The following is a 25,984-nucleotide window of genomic DNA, read 5'->3' as shown; positions in this document are numbered from 1 at the left end:
CACACTCCGAAGCGGAAGGTGGCGGTAATGAACCTAATATGTTGGTTGCAAATCCTGAATTTTCCTTGCTAACAGGGGGCGTTGTTCGTTCGAGGGGGGCCGCTCTAGTACAACAACCCAAACTCCTCGGTACATTTCGAGCAAATTGAGCTCTACTACGGCCAAGTAGAACGACTAAGAACCGTTTAACGTTACTAAATGTAAAATATCTCTGAAATAATTAGTTACAAGCATACCCGGTATAGATACAGACCTGGACTTTTTGCCATTTCAGGAGCGCGTTAGCTAGCTTAGCTTTGCTAACCGTTGCCGCCAGTTAGCCCTATTTAGCAGAGCAGAGTTGAGAGCCTGTCAGTCAACTTGTACGTTTTATACCATAAGACTGTCTATACATTCCTCTCAAATGCTTTGATGATAGTGTAGCTTAACTAACGTTTTAGGGAAAAACGAAATGAGTCGTTAGCTAGCACTTCCGGTTGCCTGTTTTCAAAATAAGAGGCCAATTTAGTGAGCTCATCAAAAGTCTCGTTTTGCTGACTTGAGGAGAATGAAGAGCAAGGGATTGCCTGGCAAGTAGTTACTTACATTTTTGTCATACATAACCTTTTATATTTGTACATATATATGTATATATATACACACACAGATGGGTGACAAAGGAAAAACATGCAGTGTCTTGTCAGAAAGCGAGATGACTCCTGACAGGTGCTGAGGAACACTTGATAATATATCTTCAAAGAAATTACATATTCTTCTAAAAATAAATGGTCTGGATTTTATGTCAAATAAAAATATTTATTTTCACTTTGAAAAGGGCCATTCTGCATAACCAGTACTTTTATGTTTGATACTTTAAGTGTGTTTTGCTGTTTATACTTCTGTACTTTTACTTAAGTTAAATTTTGAACACAGGACATAAAGGATCTGCAGAACTGCTTCAGTGCTCCTTGTCATATATTCTACAAATCTCTGCTGAAGGGATTAAACACCATTCTGCCAAAAAGATATTCCCTCATTTTGTGTTTTTGATGGTGATGTAGAGCACTCTCTCCAACACCTCCATCCAAAATCTCCAATCTTTGTTCAACTGGGTTGAGATCTGGTGACTGTGAAGGCCATAGCATTTGACTCACATCATTTTAATACTCATCAAACCATTCAGTGACTTCTTGTTTATGCTACTTATTACTGCTGTAATAAACATCAGCATTTCTGCTCAAACTCATGACAAATGTCTGCAGACAGGGCCAAGCAGGAATGCTTTGATGGACCTCACTAATGGAAAGGGGGCTCTCATCAGTGTCCCAGTTGATCCTGCAGATGTGTTTTATCAGATTTTGGTCCACTCTTTTACACTCACATATTCTTAGCGCATTAGTGAGAGAGGTGAAAAGTTCAAAATTGCAGCTCCAGGGTCAAAAAGTAATCCGTACACACCATAACATATCAGTTATTTCTCAGATTATTGAGATTATATGATTTGTTACATGTGAATAAGAACATGCAAAACAAATGTTGATTAAGCAGTTTAGGATACAGGGTTTTGTCTAAAAGAAGTAACAAGTGCAAGGTAAAAAAATTAATGAATAAAAGGGAGGCAAATAACTAATCTATGACCTGTCACCCTGCTGTGAAGCGAAAAAAGAAAGCATGGGGTACAGATTTAAGGGAGGTTAAGATGGTGTTGAGTTGTCCCCACCAATAATCGCTTGTTTAATAAAAGAAATAAATAAAAGAAAGACAGAAAGGTTTGTTAGGCTCAAAGTCAAAGACAGTAGTTTGCACCAACCAAGTATGCAAAACACTAAGATCATTATAAGAACATAATATAAGATACATACAACAAACTTATAGATTCATACACACATACATGCACATAAACAAAGGGATATATACATTTAGTGGTGGAAAGTAATTAAGTACATTTACCCAAGTAAAGAACTACTATTACTTTTTGATTTTATGCTTTTTTATACTTTTACGTCATTACATTTATCTGACAACTCTAGTTTCTAGTTACATTGCAGATTAAGATTTTCCACATATACATACGATCAATCTATAAAACATGACGCATTCTTATCGATTGAATATGAGAATCAGAATCAGCTTCATTGGCAATACTATAAAACAGTGCAAAGAAATAAATATTGAACGGATATACATGGAGCGGATGATTAAGATGATGCTATACGGCAATATAAAAAGGAGTTAAAGGCTCTACCTCCTCCAGCTACAACATGAATGAATCAGCAATAATAATCCAATTATATATATATTTTTGTGTGTTGTTTGAAAGGGGTCATTCTCTATAACAAGTACTTTTACTTTTGATATTTTAAGAGTATTTTGAATCAAATTTTGAATGCAGGACCTTTATTTGTAATGCAGTATTTTTAAACATAAACGCAAACATACACACCTATCCTCACAACTGGTCAGACCTTTGCTTAATGGAAAGCCAATGGCGCCAACTAGTGTTGTGAAATCCGAACTGCCTGGTTGATCCGGTCTTCGTCAGCCAACCAGGAAAGAGGGCTTGCCGTGATCTGGACTGAGGCGGATGGGACCAGAAACCTTTGTTCTGTCTCTCCTCGCCAATGCGAGAATAAAAACAAGAGCCTATCAATGCGTCCTCAAAACTGCGCTCGCATTTTGTGGGTTGGCAATCGCTGATGGATGTTTTATCGGTCAGAAATTAGCAGAATTTAATTATTAGGCTTTATCTTTTTTTTTCCTGATCGCTACAAACCGAGGGGAACATCTGGTCGTTTTTCTTTTCCTGTCAGCTGCTAAATGGAAATAAAACGCGGGGCTGAAAGTGGAAGCAGTCGAGGTGCGTGTACCTTAATGACAAAATCACGATATCAGTTTTATAATGATCCCTGATCTCTTTTGTCATCAGTGAGTTTACAGTGACCTTAACACAGATAACGCAAATTACCTGCTTATATTGTGCATACTGTCCCTGCAGTGTTTCTAAAAGGACTAACTCGATCCACAATGAGCTTATCAGCATCCCTAAGTGCAGGCTTTTTTTTCCAATCAGGGACTCATTGATTTGATAGAATAGTTTCCTTTTAGTATTGATCACATTATTATAGTGATTTTTTAATTTCCTGCAGCTCCCTCTATCAGACTGTCAGTAATTCAATGGGCTACTGGTTGTACAGCATTCAACAATGTGAGTTTGTTTTGAGTTTGATGGATGCTGTTGTCAGTGCACCTGAGAGCAGCACTGTCATGGCATTATTTCATCCAGCACTTTGCCTCTATAAATCAAGTTCACTAATGCATACTGTGCTCTTGGCCAGCATGCAAAGTGTCAGGTGGATGTTGTTGACTCAGATTGCTTGCTGAAGTGCTGATAAATTGTACGATAGTTTAAATAAACTGTCACTGAAGTGGGCGTGGGATAATTTTTCCTTGTCTAAACAACAAAATTCAGTTTTAGTGGATAGAAAACCTGTCTCCTCCCAGACAGACTGTGGTGATGACCATCTAAATTAATACTTTGATGTGTTTTTCCACATTGATATATTACAATATGTCATTTTGCCCTGTGATATTGTTATATATTGTGATGTTGTACATTTCTGGAAAATAAATTGAGAAACTAGCTGACAAAACAATCTCACCACAAGGTCCATTTACTGTAGTAGCTTGTTTGAGTTAAATTGTTAATACATAGAATAACCAGATGATCAGATGTGCGTTTTTTGCTTGCTGACCTATGCCTGACAAGAGTACTTCATCCCACTGATGCAAAAGTTATATTAAAATCCAATATTGCCAATTTCCCATAAATCAGTCCTACTCATTTATTTGCAAAATTGCCTCCAAAGGACAACCAGAGATATTAAAAGGGATAGCTATAAATGATGCGGCAAAATCTGTTGACAATAGATACGTTTATATAGTCTCATGGTATATACAGTGGGGCAAAAAACGTATTTAGTCAGCCACCAATTGTGCAAGTTCTCCCACTTAAGATGAGAGGCCTGTAAATTTCATCATAGGTACACTTCAACTATGAGAGTCAGAATGTTTTCTGTAAGTCTTCACACACCGTTGCTGGTATTTTGGCCCATTCCTCCATGCAGAGCTCTAGAGCAGTGATGTTTTGGGGCTGTCGCTGGGCAACACAGACTTTCAACTTCCTCCAAAAATTTTCTATGGAGTTGAGATCTTGGGACTGGCTAGGCCACTCCAGGACCTTGAAATGCTTCTTACAGAGCCACTCCTTCATTGCCCGGGCAGTGTGTTTGGGATCATTGTCATGCTGAAAGACCCAGCCACGTTTCATCTTCAATGCCCTTGTTGATGGAAGGAGGTTTTCACTCAAAATCTCACGATACATGGCCCCATTCATTCTCTTCTTTACATGGATCAGTCGCCCTGGTCCCTTTGCAGAAAAACAGCCCCAAAGCATGATGTTTCCACCCCCATGCTTCACAGTAGGTATGGTGTTCTTTGGATGCAACTCAGCATTCGTTCTCCTCCAAACACAACAAGTTGAGTATTTACCAAAAAGTTCTATTTTGGTTTCATCTGACATTCTCCCAATCCTCTTCTGGATCATCCAAATGCTCTCTAGCAAACTTCAGATGGGCCTGGACATGTACTGGCTTAAGCAGGGGGACATGTCTGGCACTGCAGGATTTGAGTCCCTGGCGGCGTAGTGTGTTACTGATGGTAGCCTTTGTTACTTTGGTCCCAGCTCTCTGCAGGTCATTCACTAGAGTCCCCCATGTTGTTCTGGGATTTTTGCTCACCGTTCTCGTGATCATTTTGAACCTACGGGGTGAGATCTTGCGTGGCGCCCCAGATCGAGGGAGATTATCAGTGGTCTTGTATGTCTTCCATTTTCTAATATTTGCTCCCACAGTTGATTTCTTCACACCAAGCTGCTTACCTATTGCAGATTCAGTCTTCCCAGCCTGGTGCAGGTCTACCATTTTGTCTCTGGTGTCCTTTGACAGCTCTTTGGTCTTGGCCATAGTGGAGTTTGGAGTGTGACAGTTGTGGACAGGTGTCTTTTATACTGATTTCAAATTCAAAAATTCAAACAGGTTCTATTAATACAGGTAACGAGTGGAGGACAGAGGAGCCTCTTAAAGAAGAAGTTACAGGTCTGTGAGAGCCAGAAATCTTGCTTGTTTGTAGGTGGCCAAATACTTATTTTACCAAGGAATTTACCAGTTAATTCATTAAAAATCCTACAATGTGATTTCCTGGATTCTTTCCCCCCATTCTGACTCTCATAGTTGAAGTGTACCTATGATGAAAATGACAGGCCTCTCTCATCTTTTTAAGTGGGAGAACTTGCACAATTGGTGGCTGACTAAATACTTTTTTGCCCCACTGTATATATCATTATATTGCACAACCCTATTGACATGTTTCCTCAACTGATTGGGAAAATACCTCTGGCAAGAAATATGAACCATAAAGCTGTAATGCAACCAATAGAGATTGTGCTGGTGTTTCATGTAACCTAGTTATTGAGTTACCTGTCTTGGGTTGTTTACTCCTGCTCCTGTTTTCTATCAGGTTGTGGGTAGTTAGAAACACTCACTGTTGCCTGTTGATGCACAGCAATTCTCTGTAGATAACAGGCTGGATCAAAATTGTTTTAATTGTCAGTTACGTGAAATGTTAATGTCATTTTTGCTGTTTGCTTCCTCACTTTTTCCCCCTCCCCCACTTCAGGTAATGATCCTCCAGTCCACTATCTACGCCTCCTGGCCCCTCCCTTGCAGCTTTTATCAGCCGCAGTGTGGCAAGTAGTGCAGCAGGGACTTGTGGACCACTATGGGATGCTGGAGGAGTTTGTTACCATGGTGACGGAGCTGGTCCCAGAGCTGATGAGCTACAGTCAGAGGGCTCAGCTCATCCTGGGACTCAGGGCCAGGGTCAGTAATAATCACAGTTTAATCATACTGAGGTGACACTTAGACTTATTCTAGGTATTTGTCTCTTGTTAATAAAAAGTTAAAGTCAATTTGTAAATAATTTTAAACAGCTAATGAGTAGATGATAACCATTTTAAATACACTGTTACAGTTACATATAGTTTAGACAACCCCAGTGTAGCCTCAGTGCTGTTTTGGATTTGTGATGTGAGTGTTTTCTCTCACTTATATCTGTATTTATTTCATTTCTTCCCCTATAAATTAGGTTGGCAGGGTAGCAACAGGTCAAAGAAAGTTTGAAGAAAAAGTCAAACATCATTTAATTTACAATTCAAGTAACACAGAAAAGAGAGCAAAGATAAAACAAAGTTCCTCACTAGCTGTAGTCCAGTGTTACATCGGAAGGTTTAAAAACCCGGACTGTTCGAATGGGTTATGAGAGAAGTTTGCCTTCCGGGCTTTCTGTCAGAAAGCTTTTAGGAAGTCAGGTGACGTAGTATAAAGAGCTAGGGAGGGAGGAGGTTGTGGTGAATGAATGGGTCAACGTTGGATGCACCGATTGTGAAAATCTGGGCCAATACCGGTGTTCAAAATAGCAATTAGGCAAACTTCTCCCATGTGCGTTTGAATGTGATGTATTTGATTTTTGTGTGTGTGTGTGTATTCAGCTGGTTCTTGAGATGTGTCGAGGTGAGCACCCGGTGGACATGCAGACCATTCAGCCACATCTGGACAGAATTAAAGCTCCTGTCAGCACTGCCAAGGATCACCATGTAAGTAAACTGTCACACACACACAGCTGTTTTCTTTCTGGTGTGGAAGTTTACTGGGTCAGTTATCATTGATTGAGTCTCATGACCGTTTGGTTGTTCAAACCTGCTAAAACACTGTTTAATGTCAAGAATACACAGTTTTCTTGAATTTGTATTATCTCCAAATAACGGAAATTATAAAGGCTATGATACTGTAGCTTACTGTAAAATGTGAATTACAATATAGTCAAAGGTGTGATCAAGTGTTTTCCATTACCTTGATTTGAGCATTTCTGTGTTCATATTGTGTGTGTGTGTGTGTGTGTGTGTGTGTGTGTGTGTGTGTGTGTGTGTGTGTGTGTGTATAACAGGTAACCATCAACCAGGTGGAGGAATCTGAGGTGAACTTTGTGGAGTTGGTGCATTCGTTACTAGAGGATCCCTCTGAAAGAAAATATTTTTTCCAGGTGAGACGGCACTCACTCCCTAATGTGTTGTTTTACTTTCCTTTTAGCTGAGTGGTATTTTTTTATTTATTTTTTAATGCAATGAAAATAAGTTGTTGTGGATCTAAATCTTCCTGTATACTATAAACTAACTAAATATTCTGAATACTGCCATAAGAACAAGAGAATCCAGCTCCATGTGATGCTGGTTTTTATGATCTGATTTTGGTCTGGTGTTCTCTGTGGACACAGAGGGACTGATATTCAATTAGAGGACAAGTGCAAAACATAAGAGTTAGAGTTATTTTGAGTAATTGGACTAGTTACAGCAGGTAAAATAAGTATTGAACACATCACCATTGCTGGTGCTATTGACATGAATTTTTCATTAGATGTTGGTAACAACCCATGCAATCCACACATGCAAAGAAATCTAACCATAGACATCCATAAATTACGTTATGTATAATAATGTTAAATGACACAGGGAAAAAGTATTGAACACGCTTACAGAAATTCATTTCATACTTCGTACAAAAGCCTTTGTTGGTAATGACTGCTTCAAGACGCCTCCTGTATGGAGAAACGACTTGCATGCATTGCTGAAGTGTGATTTTGGCCCCTTCTTCCACACAAACTGGGCCTCTTCTCTGAACTCTGATCTTTAGTACTTTCCATAGATTTTCAATTGGATTCAAGTCAGGTGATTGGCTGGGCCATTCTAGCAGCTTTATTTTCTTTTTATGAAACCGATTGAGAGTTTCCTTGGCTGTGTGTTTGGGATCATTGTCTTGCTGAAATGTCCACCCTTGTTTCATCTTCGTCATCCTGGTAGATGCCAGCAGATTTGTATCAAGAATGTCTCTGTACATTTTTCCATTCTTCCTTCCTTCAATTATATGAAGTTTGCCAGTACCGTATGCTGAAAAACAGCCCCACACCATGATGTTTCCACCTCCAAACTTCACTGTTGGTATGGTGTTTTGGGGGTGATGTGCAGTGCCATTTCTCCTCCAAACATGGTGTGTATTATGACATCCAAAGAGTTCAATTTTGGTCTCATCTGACCAAACTATATTCTCCCAATATGTCACAGGCTTGTCCAAATGTTGTGCAGCAAACTTTAAACGAGCTTCAACATTTTTCAGCTTTTTCTTCAGTAATGGAGTCTTGCGTGCATACAGGCCATGGCGGATGAGTGCATTACTTATTGTTTTCTTTGAAACAATTGTACCTGCTAATTCCAGGTCCTTCTGAAGCTGTCCACAAGTGGTCCTTGGCTCTTGAACAACTCTTCTGAAAATTCTTTTCACTCCTCTGTCAGAAATCTTCCGAGGAGCACCTGGTCGTGGCCGGTTTATGGTGAAATGATGTTCTTTCCACTTCCGGATTATGGCCCCAACAGTGCTCACTGTAACATTCAGAAGTTTTGAAATCCTGTAACCAATCAGTATTTTTTGCAACAATAAGGTTGCGAAGGTCTTGAGAGAGTTCTTTGCTTTTACCCATCATACGATGTTTCTTCTGTGACACCTTGGGAATGAGACACCTTTTTATAGGTCATCAGTTGGGACTGAACCAGCTGTTATTTCTTTGCACTGACAAGGGGCAGGATTGCTTTCTAATTACTGATTGTCTTGGCTTTCCATGCCTTTTTGCACCTCCCTTTCTTCATGTGTTCAATACTTTTTCCCTGTGTCATTTAATATTATAACACATAACTTAATTTATGGACATTTATGGTTTGATTTCTTGGCATGTGTGGATTTCATGAGTTGTTACCAACATCTGGTGAAAATTTAATTTCAATAGCACCTTTAGAAATATCTTTACTGAGAAAAATGGTGACGTGTTCAATATTTATTTTACCTGCTGTATAATTCTAATAGGAACGATGGCTACTAAACAGGCCTGTCATGCTTAACCACTGTCATTTACAAGAGATGGTGGGTTAATCGAATTGCTAAATGCAGGTGTGACAGATTTACGACTGCAGTAACAGAAATCCTCAGGCAGTTGCATTATTTCAGAAGTTCAAGGTTTTGAAGCGTTTGTGCCAAATACAATAGTTGAGATACACTACAAGTGCAGTGAGAAAAGTTGTGGTCAGGGAAATCACACAACCCCTCCACAAACACATGCTGCAGCAGTGAACTCACTGGGTCAGGACACAGTTTCTCAACAACAACTCATCCTAAACGTATCTCTCTCTTAAACTGTCTGTCTCTCTTTCTCGTTTGCAGGAAATCTTCCCCGTATATTTTGGCTCAAAGTACGATGCCGCACTCGAGATGCTGGTGTGGGAGTTCATCTCAAGACTGGAGAAGCTGCTGCCCGTTCCAGACTTCACACAGGTGTCATGTTCCTTTGAACTCTAGCTTGGCACACATTGTCAGCCAATTACAAAATAATAATAATAATAATAATAATGATGATAATAATATACCTTCTTGTAATAATTTGTGTCTTTTCTTTGTATTTGTTTGAATGTCACCAACATATCTGATAAACTAATGGCTGAATAGGCATGAATTAAGCGGTGTACATTTACACTCACCACCGAAAGAAACCTACTGACTTTGGTGACCCTATGAGCTTTTCTCTAGTGCTACTATCAAGGAAAATTTCAAATGAGCATATGTCCTTTCAGCCACACTGCGACTGACATTCAAGCTTATGTAACAGGTCATATTTTGGCTACGGTTATATCCCTATTTTGTTACCCACTCACTACAGTGTTGATGTGAAGTGAACAGCTACCTGGGGAGGTTATCAGGCCCTGTGGGAGGTCTGGACTACTTGTTTTGCATTTGCCTTTTATCTTACCATCAAAATAAACCAAATGCAACACAGACTAGTGTATCGCCAGGAAATAGCTGGGGCATTATTCCAAACTGAAACACTTTTTTCAGGCTGACTGTGGCACATATGCCCAGTGCCGGGGCTCATCTGTCTGCACCACTGACCCAATGACAGATATAGAGGAGGGTTAACTGGGCTCAGGTGCAACACAGTGTCCCAGTAGACTGCTTCCTCCTCCCTCCCTTTTCTGTACCAAGCAGTGGCAGAATAGCAAAATAACAAATTCAGATTAGTAGCAGTCACATATTATAAAATAGAATTGCTCATTAGGCCAGAAAGTTTTCATTTCCTAAGATGCTATAGTGACACTAATTATTTCTTATTGTGAGTCATTTGGCAGTAGAGAAATAAATGAATGCTGAATTTACTAAAGCCAGTAACTTGATCTCTCTTCTCAGTTGGTAGCTTTGCTCGGAGACGCTCCGTCATTCCTAGATGACTGTTTACAATCCTTTTTCCCGCCAGAGGACATGAAGGCTGTACTTGAACATCACAGAAACCTCGGCCATTTTGAAGAGAAAGGTACTGTAGGCCCATGGTTGTGTACTGTAATTGTATATTGTAACAGTTATGTCAACAAAATGAACAGTCAACACTGAAGCACCAAACAGAAAGTGCATATACTTGCAGTTTAGAAAACCAATCTGTAATATGTCTGTTTGTTTTCTGCAAAATTTTGCATCATATGGCAAATGCTCAGGAATTAGTGTTTTTGTGTTGTTTTTATACTTAATTTCCCATATTTCCTAAATAATGAATCCCTAAGCAAAGATTATTTACTATAGGTTGTTTGATCACACAGCAGAGAAAACTAATAAAGCATTACTTTTAAAAGGTTTTGAAGAGAAGGTAGAAACAATCATTTTTGTCTCTACTTTTTTGCTAAATTTGAGTTTGACTTGTTTTTCTTGTCAGTTGGTTTATGTTTGAGCCAAGCTGGGGTCTAATTAATCAGCCTTTTTTCTCAATTGTAGATCCTAGATTATTACCGATGGATGACTGCATCCTCTCCTCCCTGTCTCTGCCTCCTGGGACCAAACCTGTCATGAACACCGCCTCTTGCTCACCTGCTCTCAAAGATTCAAACCCTCCAGAGCCCGAAGGATGTCTCGACACTCCCTACAACACTAGCAGCCTGGAGAGGGCAGGCAGGAGGAGCTCTACGACATTGAGACAAAGACTGAAGGAGACAAGCGACTCGGGCAGTTGGCAGCAGCTGGTTAGAGGCGGGAACATTTCTCAGGAGAGGAAAGTGCAAAACTCAATTAGTGCACGAACATGTGATGAAACCATAGACCTCACTACATCTAATGCGGACAGAGATTCAGCAGCCAATGACAGCCAAAGCTTGAGAGGAGGGAGGGTTCTCAGGAAGAGGAAGCTGAGCGGAGGTGTGGACATTCCCACAAAACAGATTGCGGAGGCGACAGCTTACTTGTAAGATTACCAGAAATGTTTTGTTCATTTGTTAAACGCAAAGACATGACAGTGGGGTTTCCTATTGGTTCAGTGGGCAGGCATCACTTTTGTTTTATTTTCATCGGTCAAGGGGGTTATTTCGATTTTAGTAAATGCAAAACATGCTAAACTAAGATGGTGAACATGGTACACATACCTGCTGAAGTGCCAAAGTACAGCATGCTGGAGACTCTTGTGTTGAATACTGGTTGCAGCTCATGTGTGTAACTCCATGTACTTCTTGTCATTTAATTTTCTGAAAACCTGTCGCTTTAGATCTGTTCAACGCTCATTGGTTCCATCTCTTTTCATTGCACATATGTGCTTTGTGGCTGGATTATGCCCAGATCCAAACAAATGTTTAAGGATCACAAAATGAGAGAAATCACTTTGATTGGATTAGAAAAAGGTGTGTAAACCAATCTGCCAATTTCATTTATTTTGTGTTTTTCCACCTTTACAGGGATTCGTCAGTGGATGATGAGAATTCAGGTGAATCTCCTCTAATCTCGATATGGGGAGAATATACAGGTTTGTATAGTTTATGTATGGATCACTGGATACTTACTCAGTCTAAGCTTAGGACTAACTCTTTTCGTTTCATTTTAGACTCTCAGGATGGTACTCTCCCAGTTTTAATGGACACAAAAGTTCCCTGGTCAGACGAGGAGACACTCAATCTGCTCAACATCTGGGGGAAGGACTCTGTGCAGCGGGCTTTGAAGGGCTGCTTGAAAAACCGTCACATATTCACGCAGATTGCACAGAAGATGGCAGAGAGAGGCTACATGAGAACAGTGGAACAGTGCCAGACCAGGATCAAACGACTGAAGAAATGCTTCCGTCAGAACAATAAGTGGGTATTAAATGAACTACTGTCCTTCTTTTCTGCTTGTCTTTCTGTCCAGTCATTGCAATTTGTCAGATAACTAGTATTTCCCTCAGACCTTAGATGTCATAGCTGTAATTTGTGAAGCAGTAGAGAAAAAAGCAATTGAAGCAAAATGTCTGTTGCCTTTTCCCCGATCTTACGCCAGAGGGAACTCCAGGCTGGAGTATAAATTTTACGAGCAGCTGGAGCGGATACTCGGCTCCTCAGCTCCCTCAGGTGTTCCTGAGGTCACCTATGATGTTGAAGAGGTCATGGATGAAGACGAGTCCCACGACGGCGACGAGGACTTGCATTTTCTCGGCCACGCAAGCCGACTGGAAATCGGTACTATGTCACATTTTTGTACTTACTTGAGTCAATTAAACCACTGCTGCAACAGGGGTGTTAGATGTTTGATAACTTAAGTTGGCGCTGTAGATCCACACATGTAATTTCAGGCTTGGTTGGTTTTTTTTGTTTGTTATGTTTAAATTATGAAAAATGGCCATTATAATTTCCCACAGCCCAAGGTTATGTATTCATGATTGCTTGTTTTATTCAACCAACAATTTCTGCCAGTTGATTAATCAACTAATTGTTGCAGCTCTAGTTTAGTTGACGTTAAAAGGATTTTGTAAATATGTATTACAAGGCTGTATCCTTTTTTTTTAAATGAAAAATAATCAGAATCGCTGTTTTCACAATACATGTAAGTGCAGTAATTGTATAGCATGCACACAGGGGATAAAGAGTAACAATACAGTTACAAAACACTGCAGCAAAATCTAACGGCTCCACAAACTCCATCTTCAGAAACATTTTTGATTCACCTCAATTCTGAAACAACCTTGACAAAAGTCGAATATTAGTAATAGTTGTCAGTCTCCTGTATTTGAATGTATCTGTTATTTTGTCTATATATCCATATATGTATTCCAAAGCACAAAAATAACCAGACATTAACCATAATATATGGTTATATTATCATGGCAAATTCCAGTAAAGTTATTATATTTAATAAACAATGTGATTCATATTTTTATTTAAGGAACTAGAAGCGTTCCATGGACAGACTTCGAGACGTTGGCCCTCATCAACATGTGGGGTGAAGACAAGATGCAGCAGGAGCTGAGAGGAATGCACAGAACCGGACACGTCTTCTCCACCATATCCAACAAGATGGCCACCCAGGGCTTCTCCCGAACACCAGAGCAGTGCCAAACAAGGCTGAAAAGGCTGAAATCAAGTTTCAGGCAATGCTACCAAAACAAGTATGTATGCTTAAAGCAGAAAGATTGAAAGGAAAAGTTCAGGAGTTTTTTTGATTTACAGTATATTTCTGCTCTCTTCTTATCCCTCGATGTAGCATGAAGGGACAGGAGCGAGTTGAGTGCAAGTTTTACAATGAACTGGGGAGAATTTTAGTGAAGGACTTCTCTTCAGTGCAGCAGTTGGATGAAATACCAGGAGAGCCTGAAGACAATGACTTTCCTTCCTTCTCCTATCAGGATATTGGTAAACTCAAATGTTCTCTACTGACTGCGGGAGGGGCAGGAAGGGAGCTCAGATACCCAGCTGAGGTGTTTTTATTCACGCTGTCACCCTGCCACGTAATCATTATACGCTGACATCTGATGACAGAAATTCATTCAGTGATATTCTGTCAAAACTAATATATATATATATATATATATATATATATATATATATATATCAAAAACAATAAATGTTTTCTGAAGTTGCCCTAAGTTTAGCCTTTAGTTTTTAGACAGTGATTCAGTGGGTTTAAGACACTGGTGTAACATATTTCGTTTTTTGACATGGTAAAGTGGTATGGAAATATAGCTAGTAAAATATAAGGGAGCGCTAGATGCAGCTAAGCAATTCTTTGAATTATGTACAAAGAACACAGCTTCAGATTATAGTGTGCAAACCTTTGGACCTGTACTTTGAGTTTTTACCCTCAGGGAGGCGCTATAGCTACCAAAATGTGTGTACAACAAGTTCTTCCTGTCCGATGCAGTTAAAATACTGAATGCATATGACTCTTATGACTCTTTCTCTTACTAAATTTTACACCCAGCCCGCTCCATATTTTATAACTGCATCTATATCTTTTCAGGACAATAAAGTTCCCAACTAACTAAAATGGGATTGGACAAATACATCATTTATTGGAAATGTACGACACCAGTCAGTCCAAAAAGAACAGTAGTGGTCTTCAACAAGTATAGTTCTGTCAAATTTCTCAGAAACAACATAAAAAAACATATTTAGATGATAAATGCAAGACTGCCAGGTCATCAGCCCATAACATTTTAATACCAAATGGATTGTCCTAATAATAATAACTTTTAATGATTCATTGTAACTTTAATGTCATGTGCAGTATACTTAAATTCATATTTATTGTCCTAAACTTTTTGGCTCACCATTGTGGCAGATTCAGAACAAAAATAGTCAAATGTAATATCAACAACAGTAAAGTGACCAGTGAATAGAAGAATCAACTCAATAAAGTTTTCAAATAAAGTGTTTTCTCTTCAGAATCTGCTGTGGGCATTCAGGAAGACAGGAAGAAAGTCCCCTGGTCGGACAAAGAGACCATCATCCTTCTGGAGATCTGGGGAGACCCACAGGTAGAGGACAAAATAACAATGGACATTTTGCATTTTACCTACATAGTAATGTCTTTAATTCTTTCATTATTTGAATTTCTAAAAAATATAAGATATGGGCAGCAATTCAGAGGTCTGAGACCATGCTAACTAACTGTACATCTTCTTTAAATGTCATTTAAAGCTTTGATCATGTAGGATGCTTTTTTTCCTTCTCTTCAAAAGCAAAGTGAAACTCTTGAGTGTCTCTAATAACAGAGACCTACAGGAGCACAAGGATCATTAAATCATCTACATAGCAATAGCTTTCTAGCCTGAGGCGACAAAGGATATAACATTATTTTTCACAATGAAAGAGAAATGTATCCAATCCCAAAATGGAGGCTGCAGGTGCATGATGTCCTCATCAGTCTGATTATTTAAAGTAATTTAAAATGGTTTTTATATTGTCACTTTTACTAAGAATTTCACCTACATTTAGGTCCAGCAGAGTATGAGACGCTACCCACACAACGGTCACATTTTCACCGAAATATCAGAGAAACTCCGCGCCAACGGCTACTCCCGCAGTGCAGAGCAGTGCCACACCAGGATCAAACGGCTGAAAGCCAACTATCGGCAGTGTCAGGAAAACATGAGGTAAAAGCTGCACGTGGATATTAATTTTTTATACTGTACTGTTGGCAGGACACGTGCGTGTTAACACAACTGCTTTTACTGCCTGTAGCTCATCTGGGACTGATAGAGTCGACTTTAAATTCTATGATCTGCTGGAACAAATCCTCGACAAGCAGCCGTCAACATCTTCCACTGTGGTAACGGACTCCATTGAAATATCAGAAGACTCCAATGGTGAATCAGTGATTGAAACGGGTAAAAAATCCCCTCATCGACTTATGGATAGAAGGGCAGCAATACTTAGGAATACACTATTTACTGATTGTAGCTACAATCATACGTTTTACTTACCTGTAGAACATGTTTGTGATTGCTGCATGCTAACGAGCTGATTAGCTTTATTTTAGTGTTGCATTCGTGCTCTTATGAGGTTGTTCTCGTGTCTCAGAATTTGCAAGGGAGCCACTCGTTGGGTGCCAGGGCTTTACTGAACAATTCTTCAGGTGTTATATGTACATTAATTGTGTAATGTTTTATAAACAGTACAGTAACATCATAATGAGCTTGTATATGGTTAGTCAGCTGCAAAACCAAGCATTTTCAAATTAGTTCTGTGCTGTATGTAATGGCTGATGTATAAATACAGTGGAAGATAATTGGACTTCAAAAGCTTCAATACAACATATAACTCATACTAACAAATTCACTGTAAATGTACAGTAAATGGACGTATGTGCAATTGATCAATATTGAGCATTTTGAACATGCTGAGTTATAAATAATACTGTATGGGAGTGAATGGCATCTATATATTTAAAACAAAGTTAAGAATGGGTGTCATTGATTATTGATTTAAATTAACATTTGTAAAAGGAAGAATGTGTTATTCCTTCTTTCAAAAGTGACATAGTCTTGCTTTACAATATTATACAACTCATAAGAACTCACAAACTGTACTTGGTATCATAATGAACTCATGTAGAGTTGATGTATGAAGCATTTTTAAATTAAGAGAAAGACCATCATCATCATAGTAACCACTTACACAGTATATTTTTATGCTTTACTGTATTGGAATTTCCTACATCACTGCAAGTGTATAACAGTATTGACAAATCAAATTTCTTGGCTGAAACTACAGTAACTTGTGAAACTGTGCATTCATGTGCTGTGTTTCTACTGTAAGATGGAGAAATCAGCATGTCAACAGAAAAACCAGCACCTAGCTCTTGGTCAGATGAGGAGACCCTGGCGCTTATCGAGATCTGGGGCGACGAAGACGTTCAGAGGGGGCTGAGGGGTTTCGTCCACAACGGACACGTTTATGCCGACATTTCAGAGAGAATGCAAGACCTCGGCTACTCGAAAACCTCTGAGCAGTGCCGCTGGAAGGTCAAGTCGCTGAGGAACAACTTTCGACAGTGCTACGACAAGAAGAAGTGAGATCAGTCTTTCTTCAGTTTGTCAGTTTATCAGTTTGCCTTTTTATCTGTTTGCAATTATAATCAAGTATGATGGTAATGGTTCATATTTATGTCTTTTCACGCCTTCTAGATGTGGGAGACGAGTAGATTATAGATTCTACAAGCAGCTGGAACAAATACTTGGACAGGAGGCAGTTTCTATTGATGAGTATGATGAAAGAGATGAACAAGCAGACCAGGATCCAGGTACAGTAATTATTATTCATTCACACAGCAGTAGCAGAAATGCTCCATTAGATAAACATTCAATCAGTCTTTCCCACTGCTGTATCCACCTGAAATAGGTGCGGATGCTGTGAACACAGCGTGGACGGAGGAGGAGACAGTCACTCTCGTTGAGGTGTGGGCTGCAGATGACGTGCAGCACAGCCTGAAAACCTGCGTCCGCAACGGGCACATATTCGCCGACATATCAGAAAAAATGGCCGCCATGGGATACCTGAGGACGACGGAGCAGTGCCACTCCCGAATCAAAAGGTTGAAGAAGACTTACAGGCGTTATCTCAACAGCCGGAGGTAAATAAAATGGATGAGAGATTGTTTGTAAGATATTATTATTTCAAATATTAGTTTTAAAAAAACACCACTTCCACCTCAGCAGACGTATTTCCCAGCTTGCCTTTGATTTACATTTTCCAGAAGTGGAGGACGGCCCGCAGTGTTTCGATACTTCCACCTCCTGGCTCCGGTGCTCGGCGACTCTATGTATGCTAATGTGGACAGTACTGCGGCTGACGCCACCTTGCAACCCCTAATGGACAAGGATCCTGACATGTGTCGGTTTAAATATGATGAAATCCATTTAATAAGTGCATTCTGTGCCATCACACCTTTGGATAATTATACACAGTGTTTTTGTGTAGATACTATGTAAATTTCAAAGATTAAAATCCACTAATAAACCTTTTGTTCCTCCACTTAGACGAGCGGCCCTCAGCCAGACACCTCCTGTCCGACCTGAGCAAAAAGATGCCCTGGTCGGACCAGGAGACTCGCACCCTGCTGGAGATCTGGGGTGAAGACAACGTCCAGCTCACCTTGAGAGGCTGCCTGAAGAACCGTCACGTGTTTGAGCATATCTCTGAGAAGATGAGTGACCGAGGATTCATAAGGACCTCAGAGCAGTGCTACTCTCGCATTAAGCGCCTTAAACATGGCTTCCTCCATGAAAAGTCAGTGATGACAAAACTATGATTCTTTTAATAGCCAGCATCATGAGGCAATTTTGGTTGATTAGATGTCAAAAAAACTAGACAGTATTCTACAAATATACATATCTGCTCTTTATCAGGCAGTGTTCAATGCATACAACAAAGGTAACCTTTTATTACTTTGAAAATTTATTTCAAGGTCTTAGATCTTTTTTTAGTAAAATTAGAAAAATTAGTCTATCTCTCAGCTTTTCCTCTGTAGCATCAGTAGTTTGTCAATTCTTAAACAAACCCTGTAATGGATATTTGCTTTGATAAAGCTGCAGTTTTTATATTATTTTTGTTATGTTTTGACGTGACCATGAGTGAAGGCCTGCATGATGTCTGAATTCAACCAATTTTTGTTGTCAAAATTGCTCTCTGTTGTTAAATTGTCGTGGAAGACATTTGGGATTTGGATGGGATTAGCACTGCCGGCTTATCACAGGCTACGACTTTAAATGTGTAAATCTGTCTGGTGGTAACTTTTTTTCTCCTTTTTAAATTCAGGGAGGAATTTAAATTCTTCTGCGAGATGGATGAAATCTTCAGGAGGGAGCTGAAAGTGGACGGCTCAGTTGCAGACCTGGCAGTCGCGGATGAGCCAGATGACTTCCCAGTAGTGTCTGGTCAGAAGAAAGGTGAAAACTTGTACATCTAGGTTGTGATTTATTTTCAAAACGTGAAGTGACTCCATTAGATGCCAAGAATACTGGATCAAAATAAGTTTATAATACATTTATAACACAGGATTGACACATTTGATTATTATTTGGTTTAATATAATATATGTGGATTATTATGTGAATGTCAAATATGTCCAGCATTGATGTTTGCCATCTAGACTCTGACCTCGTCACTCCCCACAAGGAGGCACAAAGCGCAGCACTGCGGGCAGTGGGGAGTGATGACTTCCCCCTAGAGGAAGGCAGCGAAACAGAATATAAGACAAAATAAATATGGTTCCGGACCAAAAAGTCAGATAACTTTGAATTGAAGGAGGGGAAATCTCCTGTAAATTCCCCCTTCTTAATTGTCTTTTTAGTTGTCTGTTTTTCTTTCCACAAAAATCTTTGTCAGAAAGCCATGTTTTTCTACCAATCAGGTAGATTAGGATTGCCTGTATAGATTTTCTCATTATTGTAATTATTGGAATTATCATTCCACTCTGTTGCGTCAGGTACCCAGTGGGTGTCTGACAGCTCTAAGCTGCCCTGGAGTGACGGGGAGACCGAGGCCCTCCTGGACATATGGGGGAGTGAGGAGATCCAGGAGAACTTGAAGGGCTGCACCAAGAACAAACACATCTTCATCCAGATCTCTGAGGTCATGGCCAGCCAGGGCTACCTGCGCACTCCTGAACAGTGTCAGACCAGGATAAAGAGGCTGAGGGCCAATTTCCGACACTTCCTAGAAGGCAGAAAGTAAGCCCAGAGCGGCATAATGTTGTTAGATCATGCTGTAGGTCTTAACATCTACATTCTTAACACAGTTTTAATCTCTCAGCAAGTTTCAAACCTCATAACATTTATCCACTGCTGTTCTACACATTAATTTGTGACAAAACTTTCTGTCTCCTTATAACAAGCTCTCAACTTCTGTTTCCTGTTTCCAGAGGAGAGAAACAGGAATGCAAGTTCTTTGACCAGTTGGTGCAAATATTTGGCAGCAATTACGTAATAAACTCTGACCCCCTGGCCGACGATACAGCCGATGGCGTAGGTAAGAAGTCACACTGCCTCATAGTTAGCTATGCTAGCTTATCTTAATTATCTTACCATAAAGACTGGAAACGGGGAAACAGCTAGCCTGGCTCCGTCCAAAGGTAACAAAATCTGCACCTCTAACACTCACTCATTAACACATTATATCTTGGGGTTTTTTTGTTGTTGTTTTTTATCCATACAAAAAGTGTGAAAATATCACATTGTGGTTTTACAAGGAGTTATGTGCTGTTGTTTTTACACTTTAGTTTTTGTACAGAGTAAAGAAACAAGATATAACGTGTTAATTAGTGAGCTTTGGAGGTGCTGGTAGGTGGTTTTTGTTACCTTTGGACAGAGCCAGGCTAGCTGTTTCCCTTCTGTTTCCATTGTTTTATGCTATGCTAAGTTAAGCTAATCAACTGCTGGCTCTAGCTACATAGCGTGCAAACTTCAGAGAGGCGTCATTCTTCTCATCTAACTCTCGGCAAAAAGCAAATGAGCATATTTCTCAAAATGTCAAACTATTGTCATGAATTACTTTAAATGTCTTTAATGTAATTCATGTAGAAATAAGAAATCCAAAGATAACTAACTGGTTTGCCAAACCAACTCATTTAAATTCCCATTTTGAAAGTGCTGTACAAACAGTTAACCACATACAGTAGTTTGTAAGTAATTTTCACAATTTAATATCTAAAATTTACTTTGTCTGATCCAGAGAGCTGAAACTGTCTATCATCGTAGAGTGAAATCAAAGAGGACACAGCAGCTGCAGGTTGACAGAGGAACATCCAGAAGAGAAAAAACAAGGACATTCATGCTGAAACTGTTTTTGTAACGGCTGTGTTGTGCAGTTGTTTCCAGATGACAGAAGAGAGCCTGTCCAGGCTCACTCAGATCTACGTTTGTCTCTGTATATACTTCAAATACTTTTACATTCTTCATACACACAGACCTGCTGCAGTTTGTAGTGGTGTTTGTGTGTGTTTGTTTGTGTGTGTGTGTGTGTGTGTGTGTGTGTGTGTGTTGCGTCCCTCCACCAGTGTGTCTTTGTGATTATTTACGATAGAGCCATGACACTAAAACCAGGAAGCTCAGGGCTCGAGGAACAAAAGTGGATCTTTGATCTTGACCTGGTGGGAGTCACACAAAATGCTGTGCTCCTCCAAAAGACATGTTTTTACTAGTATTTCATTATTTTGTACTTGGACTAAAAGTGAGTGACTCAAAGCACACGCAAAAAGAAATACACAGAAGGCCTCTCTTACCTTAACCACAGCATACACTTGCTTTTTGGTCTTAATTCAGGTCTCACTTGTTAAATCTTCTGTCTTTGCACTTGTTTATAATGTTTGTGATGGTCTTAATTTTTACACGGTATGAGTTGATCTTGTCCAGAATTTAATTTATTTAAATTATTGTTTACGTATGTATTCCAATTTTTTACAGTTTACTTTAAATATGTTAAACTTTATTGAAGCACATTTTTTTCACAAACATGTAGAGGTTTTGTCACATTCATTAAAATAAACTTGAAATGTTTGATTGAGGATTTATTTCTGTGATTTGTTGTGTTTTTATTTACTTATTTGTATTTTTTGCATGAAATGTTCATCCACGAGTGTTCGAGATTGTGGTCTGTACACTAGAACCATAATGGAAACAAAAGTAACACAATCAGAACGTGAAATTAAAGTGTAACAACCATATAACAGTTAGCTATAAAGTACAGTACATTCAGTGCTTGATAAGACCAGACAAATGCACCATATTATCATCCCTGCAGAACAGTTGAGAGGTACAGATCTGCATAAAAATGCTCTGTCTATACAGTAACCTAAAAGGTGAGGTAAAACCAAAGCAATACGTAGGCTATTTAGTCAAGGTGTTGTATCTGTTTCCTTACAGAATCAGGGTTCTTTGACAGAAATTTGATTAAGATTAAATGACTAAATGATTCTTTTACACTGGGATTAGTGCAGCAAGAAGATAGCATCTGGGTGTTTTCTGGTTTACAATCAAGATTAGATCCAGACACAGTTGTGGAAAGTAACTGAAGTACTATAAAGTAGACTTCTGAGGTACTTTGACCTTACTTGAGTATGTCAACATTATGTTACTTTATATTTCTACTCCACTGCATTTTAGCAGCAAATGTTTTGTTTTCACACCACCATTTATCTGGCAGCTGTAATTAATAGATACATTACAGGTTAAGATTTTACATTCCAAACATATGATCATCTAAAAACAAAAACAGTGATACATTGTTATTATAAAAAAGATCTACTATAGCCGCTTTAAGTAAAGGATCTGAGTACTTGAAACTAAATGTAACTTATGTGTAGAAAAATATGCACAAAAAATGTGTTTTGTCTTATATTACTAGCCTGCAGTGATCAATTCCATACCAGCTCTCTCTCACCCACACAGACTCTAAATGATTTACTGCTGTTAACATTAACTGCAGCCAGCCAGAGCTTCCTGCTCTGCCTGGATTAGATTAGTTGAAGTGTAATGATGGGATTGCTGCCAGGCAACAACTTCCTGTTGTAAGGCCATAAGTTTGTCATGCTAATATTGTATCAGACACTGAAGCAGGAAGGTACAAGCTTTTCATTACATTTATGGTCTACAAGTTTGTTGGAAAGCTGAGCTGGAAAACAACGGACCCTTCCAGTTTGTGCAGGGATGTCTGTGTCTGTTGGTTGGTCCACCACTTTGGTCCAGGCTGAAATATCTCAACAACTATTGGATGTACTGCCATGAAATTTTGTACATTTATGGCTCCAAGGCGATGTATCCTAATGATTTTGATCATCTCCTGACTTTTTTAAATTTTGACCTGATGATGGCACTAGAATAGAAGAGTCTAAAGCTATATTTGCGGTTCACTGAGACTGTACTTGAGCTAAAGGCTAGCATTAGCATATCAAGCATACTAACATGCTCACAATGACAACGCTGACATGCTGATGTTTAGAAGGTAGTGTTTACCATGTTCACCATGTTAGCATGCTTACATTTGCTAATTAGCGCTAAACACAAAGTACAGCTGAGGCTGATAGGAAAGTCTTTTGCAGGCATTTCTTTGTAAACCAAAGTATTGGACAAATGAAAAATTTGACCTGATGACGGTGTTAGAAAAAAAATCAGGGGATCAAAGTCTTTACAATTCATCCTCTGGTGACCATGAATGTCTGTACCTAATTTCATGCCAATCCATCCATTAGTTGTTGAGATATTTCAATAAAAAACAAAAATGTCAACCTCATTGTGGCACTAGAGAGAAAGTCAGTAGATCACCAAAATCTGTAGGATTCATCCTCTGGGAACAATGAGTGTCCGCACAAAATCTCATAGCATTCCAATCCAGTAGTTGCTACATTTACTTTTTTGTTTTTTTTCTGTGCATTCACCAACACCAACATTTCTATATTTAATTAACCCACCGTATCTATAATCATTAATCTTGTTAAAAATGATTTTACTTGTGAGATCACACCAGTTGATCTGTAAGTGCTGATATTACCTTACCAGCTCTGTGTCCGTTTGAAGGGTGAATGACTCACACATCCGGAGCTGTCGTCCTCTCCGTCACACAAGCAGGAGTCTGGGATCGAGGACTTCCAGTCTTGGTAGCCTTGGAGTCAACACAACACCCAAACTGGAGTGCGCACACACACACAACCAGAGGTGATTTAGAGCTACTTAGAAATGTGCTTTACTTATGTTTAAATGTCATAAACTGCAAGAACACATGTACAATGGCTGACAGTATGAAACGCCAGTAGTTAAGAACTTTCTTTAAATCTGCAACTACTGCAGAAACAAGTTGTGAACAAAACATTGACATATCATCATCCCCTTTTAGGTTGATATGGCAAACTTTTAGCTAACAGTTGCGTATTTACGCATCTAGCAGTTACAGAGCAACATTAGCATTTCTTTATAAGTCACGTTTTGGCCACCTGGCGAATGTAAACCCAATATTTACTCTCTCTTTTAGCTCTGTTTTTGGTCTCTTCCAGCGCCTAAGAGAAATCTTGGGCTCTTTAGCTGCTAAATGCTCCACTATGTATACCAGCTAGTTCGCTAACTGTGTCTGTCTGCTGTTTGCTGAGCAGGTAGTGTACAGTGTTTTTTTTTTTTTTAGCTCTTTCACTGAAAACACCTGCCTGCCTCGGGCCGAAAACGACGCTATGAGAGCGACGAGAGAGAACCAACACAGTAAATTGTAAAACAGTCGCTATAAAGCTCTGTAAAGCTGCGGAGAGCTGCAGATTCAGGTGATAAATTCTTTGTAGATTCATCTCTACAAGGGACCTCTTTCACATTGTCACATTGTCATATACATTGTAATACATGTAAAATATCAATTATAGCCGCTTTAAAATCCAGCACAACACCATGACTGTCCAAATTATTTTCTTTCAGTCCTATCAGACAAAAGATTGTTTTCCTTACAGTAAATTTTACATCCTAAAAGACAAATTTCCTGTCTTACCTCAGCCTGCCAGCGGTACACATTGTTGAGTATATGGCAGGTTGTGTCAGTCAACTGGTTTTGTGTGTTTCCTGGTGTATCTGTCAGCAGAGCCAAGTAGCGCTTCTGAAACTCTTTTATCTCCTAGAGGCAAATAGAAAGACGAACACCTGCAATTATTTGCCTCCTGCAGATGGACGACTAATGAACCCTGCTATATTTCCACTGTTACCATTTCTGAAACTTGCTAGTTCAGTTTGACAAAAGAAAAATCTTAACTCAAGGTCCACTTAGTAGCTTTTTGAATATTCAACCACATTTCATGATCTTCCTCAGTGGATGGAGTTGCTCACGTAACCCAGGTGTGAAACTTCGTATATGCGGGGACGTGTCTGCACGTGACCTGTCTCTGATCAGAGATGGTCTCTGGCATCGCATGTGAATGTCCTTCTTGAGCTTTGTCCGGAAATCCACTAACTTCTGGTCAATGACCTTTGACCCTTTCCCATTCAATGCTGTGACCGGTTTTGGTTTGGTGTTCACAGACAGCTGGGGCCAGATGCATAACAATCTGTGTAGATTCACAATAAAAGCTATGTGTACGCACAAAGATAGAAATAGCAATCGATTTTGAGATGTTTACACTTTACTTAGGTATTTCAAAGTGATACTGCTTCTAGATGACTACTTTTTGAGGGAAATGTACTTTTTACTCCTCTACACGTATCTGGCAGCTATATTTACTTTTTATCAGATTTAAGATTTCTAATACAAAACATATAATATTGATTAAATAGTGGTATTGCTTAAGTAGCTAAAGGATTTGAATACTTCCTCCACCACTGAAGATAATTAAACACATTTATTTCTCTGAGATAGACAATATATACTTTCAACTGCATAGTAGTAGTAGAGTTATTAAAATGTGATTAAATTAATAATAAATATTTATTAGGCTGATATAAAGTTACTAAAATTCAAAGCAAACACAACAAGTCTATCCATCTATGTATTTAATTGTAAGGTGAATACTTACTGCAAATATTACTCATCACCAGCAACGTTGCAGTCCGCAGGATGAAATTGTTCAACTTCCTGAAAAATGTATCTTCGATGTCACCCATCTCAGCAGCCATGTCTTCACAATTTTAATTCTCCAGCTGCTTCAGGAGGAAAACGACCACTGAATGACCCGGACATATGTTTCAATGTGAACAGAGAGGAGGAGGAAACCGAAGTCCCTGACCGTCAAGAAGACTCCACCTTTGTATGGAGGGTGAATAATGCCAAGAAATGTCGGTAACACTTTATTTGAAAGTGGCTTCATAAGACTGACATGACACCTGTCATGAACAAGAAGGAGTCTTTATGAAGGTTTATGACTGTTGTCATTAAGTGTCATTCGGTCAGTTATGTCACTTTTAATGCAAAGCTGACATTGTTTGAGATGTCTTTGTTATGACAACATTATTCAACATTATTCACTTAATGACAACAATCATAAACCTTCATAAAGACTCCTTCGTGTTCATGAACAGGCAACATACTGAATATTACGTCACGGCGTTATGACTGGTG

At 39.2% G+C, this 25,984-nt stretch overlaps 1 protein-coding gene and 1 long non-coding RNA gene across 8 annotated transcripts; one reads left to right on the top strand and one right to left on the bottom strand.

Annotated features, from left to right (window-relative positions):
- Positions 1–437: 437 nt before the first annotated feature.
- Positions 438–21,476, top strand: zgc:113263 (uncharacterized protein LOC503753 homolog). Of its 5 annotated transcripts, none has more exons than XM_044185448.1 (24): positions 438–569; positions 5,713–5,915; positions 6,584–6,688; positions 7,039–7,134; positions 9,357–9,467; positions 10,374–10,497; positions 10,950–11,412; positions 11,897–11,964; positions 12,043–12,289; positions 12,471–12,649; positions 13,353–13,575; positions 13,671–13,819; positions 14,852–14,943; positions 15,404–15,561; positions 15,650–15,795; positions 16,727–16,979; positions 17,095–17,210; positions 17,309–17,540; positions 17,664–17,800; positions 17,947–18,196; positions 18,725–18,855; positions 19,395–19,638; positions 19,803–19,936; positions 20,639–21,476. In XM_044185448.1, exons 1-24 carry the CDS (start codon positions 548–550, stop codon positions 20,644–20,646), a joined length of 3,891 nt encoding a protein of 1,296 aa, XP_044041383.1. In that variant the 5' UTR covers positions 438–547; the 3' UTR covers positions 20,647–21,476. The 5 variants fall into 5 exon arrangements, with proteins under 5 accessions (XP_044041383.1, XP_044041382.1, XP_044041381.1 ...); XM_044185447.1 differs by lacking the exon at positions 438–569 and adding an exon at positions 2,522–2,836 and having other exon boundaries at positions 20,665–21,476; XM_044185446.1 differs by lacking the exon at positions 438–569 and adding an exon at positions 2,522–2,836.
- LOC122870983 lies at positions 21,461–25,697 on the bottom strand. Of its 3 annotated transcripts, none has more exons than XR_006376755.1 (4): positions 25,443–25,697; positions 24,639–24,977; positions 24,428–24,550; positions 21,461–23,587 (listed from the first exon to the last, which is right to left on the bottom strand). It is a non-coding gene; the product is annotated as an uncharacterized LOC122870983 (long non-coding RNA). The 3 variants fall into 3 exon arrangements; XR_006376754.1 differs by having other exon boundaries at positions 24,686–24,977; XR_006376753.1 differs by having other exon boundaries at positions 24,428–24,977.
- Between the last annotated feature and the right edge of the window lie 287 nt (positions 25,698–25,984).

Source organism: Siniperca chuatsi, linkage group LG23, assembly GCF_020085105.1.
Source record: "Siniperca chuatsi isolate FFG_IHB_CAS linkage group LG23, ASM2008510v1, whole genome shotgun sequence".
NCBI lineage: Eukaryota > Metazoa > Chordata > Actinopteri > Centrarchiformes > Sinipercidae > Siniperca > Siniperca chuatsi.
This window is presented reverse-complemented; position numbering and strand designations above follow the sequence as displayed.

What these genes read in the sequence shown, in the direction of transcription:
- zgc:113263 (XM_044185446.1), top strand. Translation starts at nt 2,797, where the DNA reads ATGGAAATAAAACGCGGGGCTGAAAGTGGAAGCAGTCGAG. An exon ending in CAGTGCTACGACAAGAAGAA is followed by an intron (nt 16,980 to 17,094) that starts GTGAGATCAGTC and finishes CACGCCTTCTAG; the next exon opens with ATGTGGGAGACGAGTAGATT. An exon ending in CGTTATCTCAACAGCCGGAG is followed by an intron (nt 17,541 to 17,663) that starts GTAAATAAAATG and finishes TACATTTTCCAG; the next exon opens with AAGTGGAGGACGGCCCGCAG.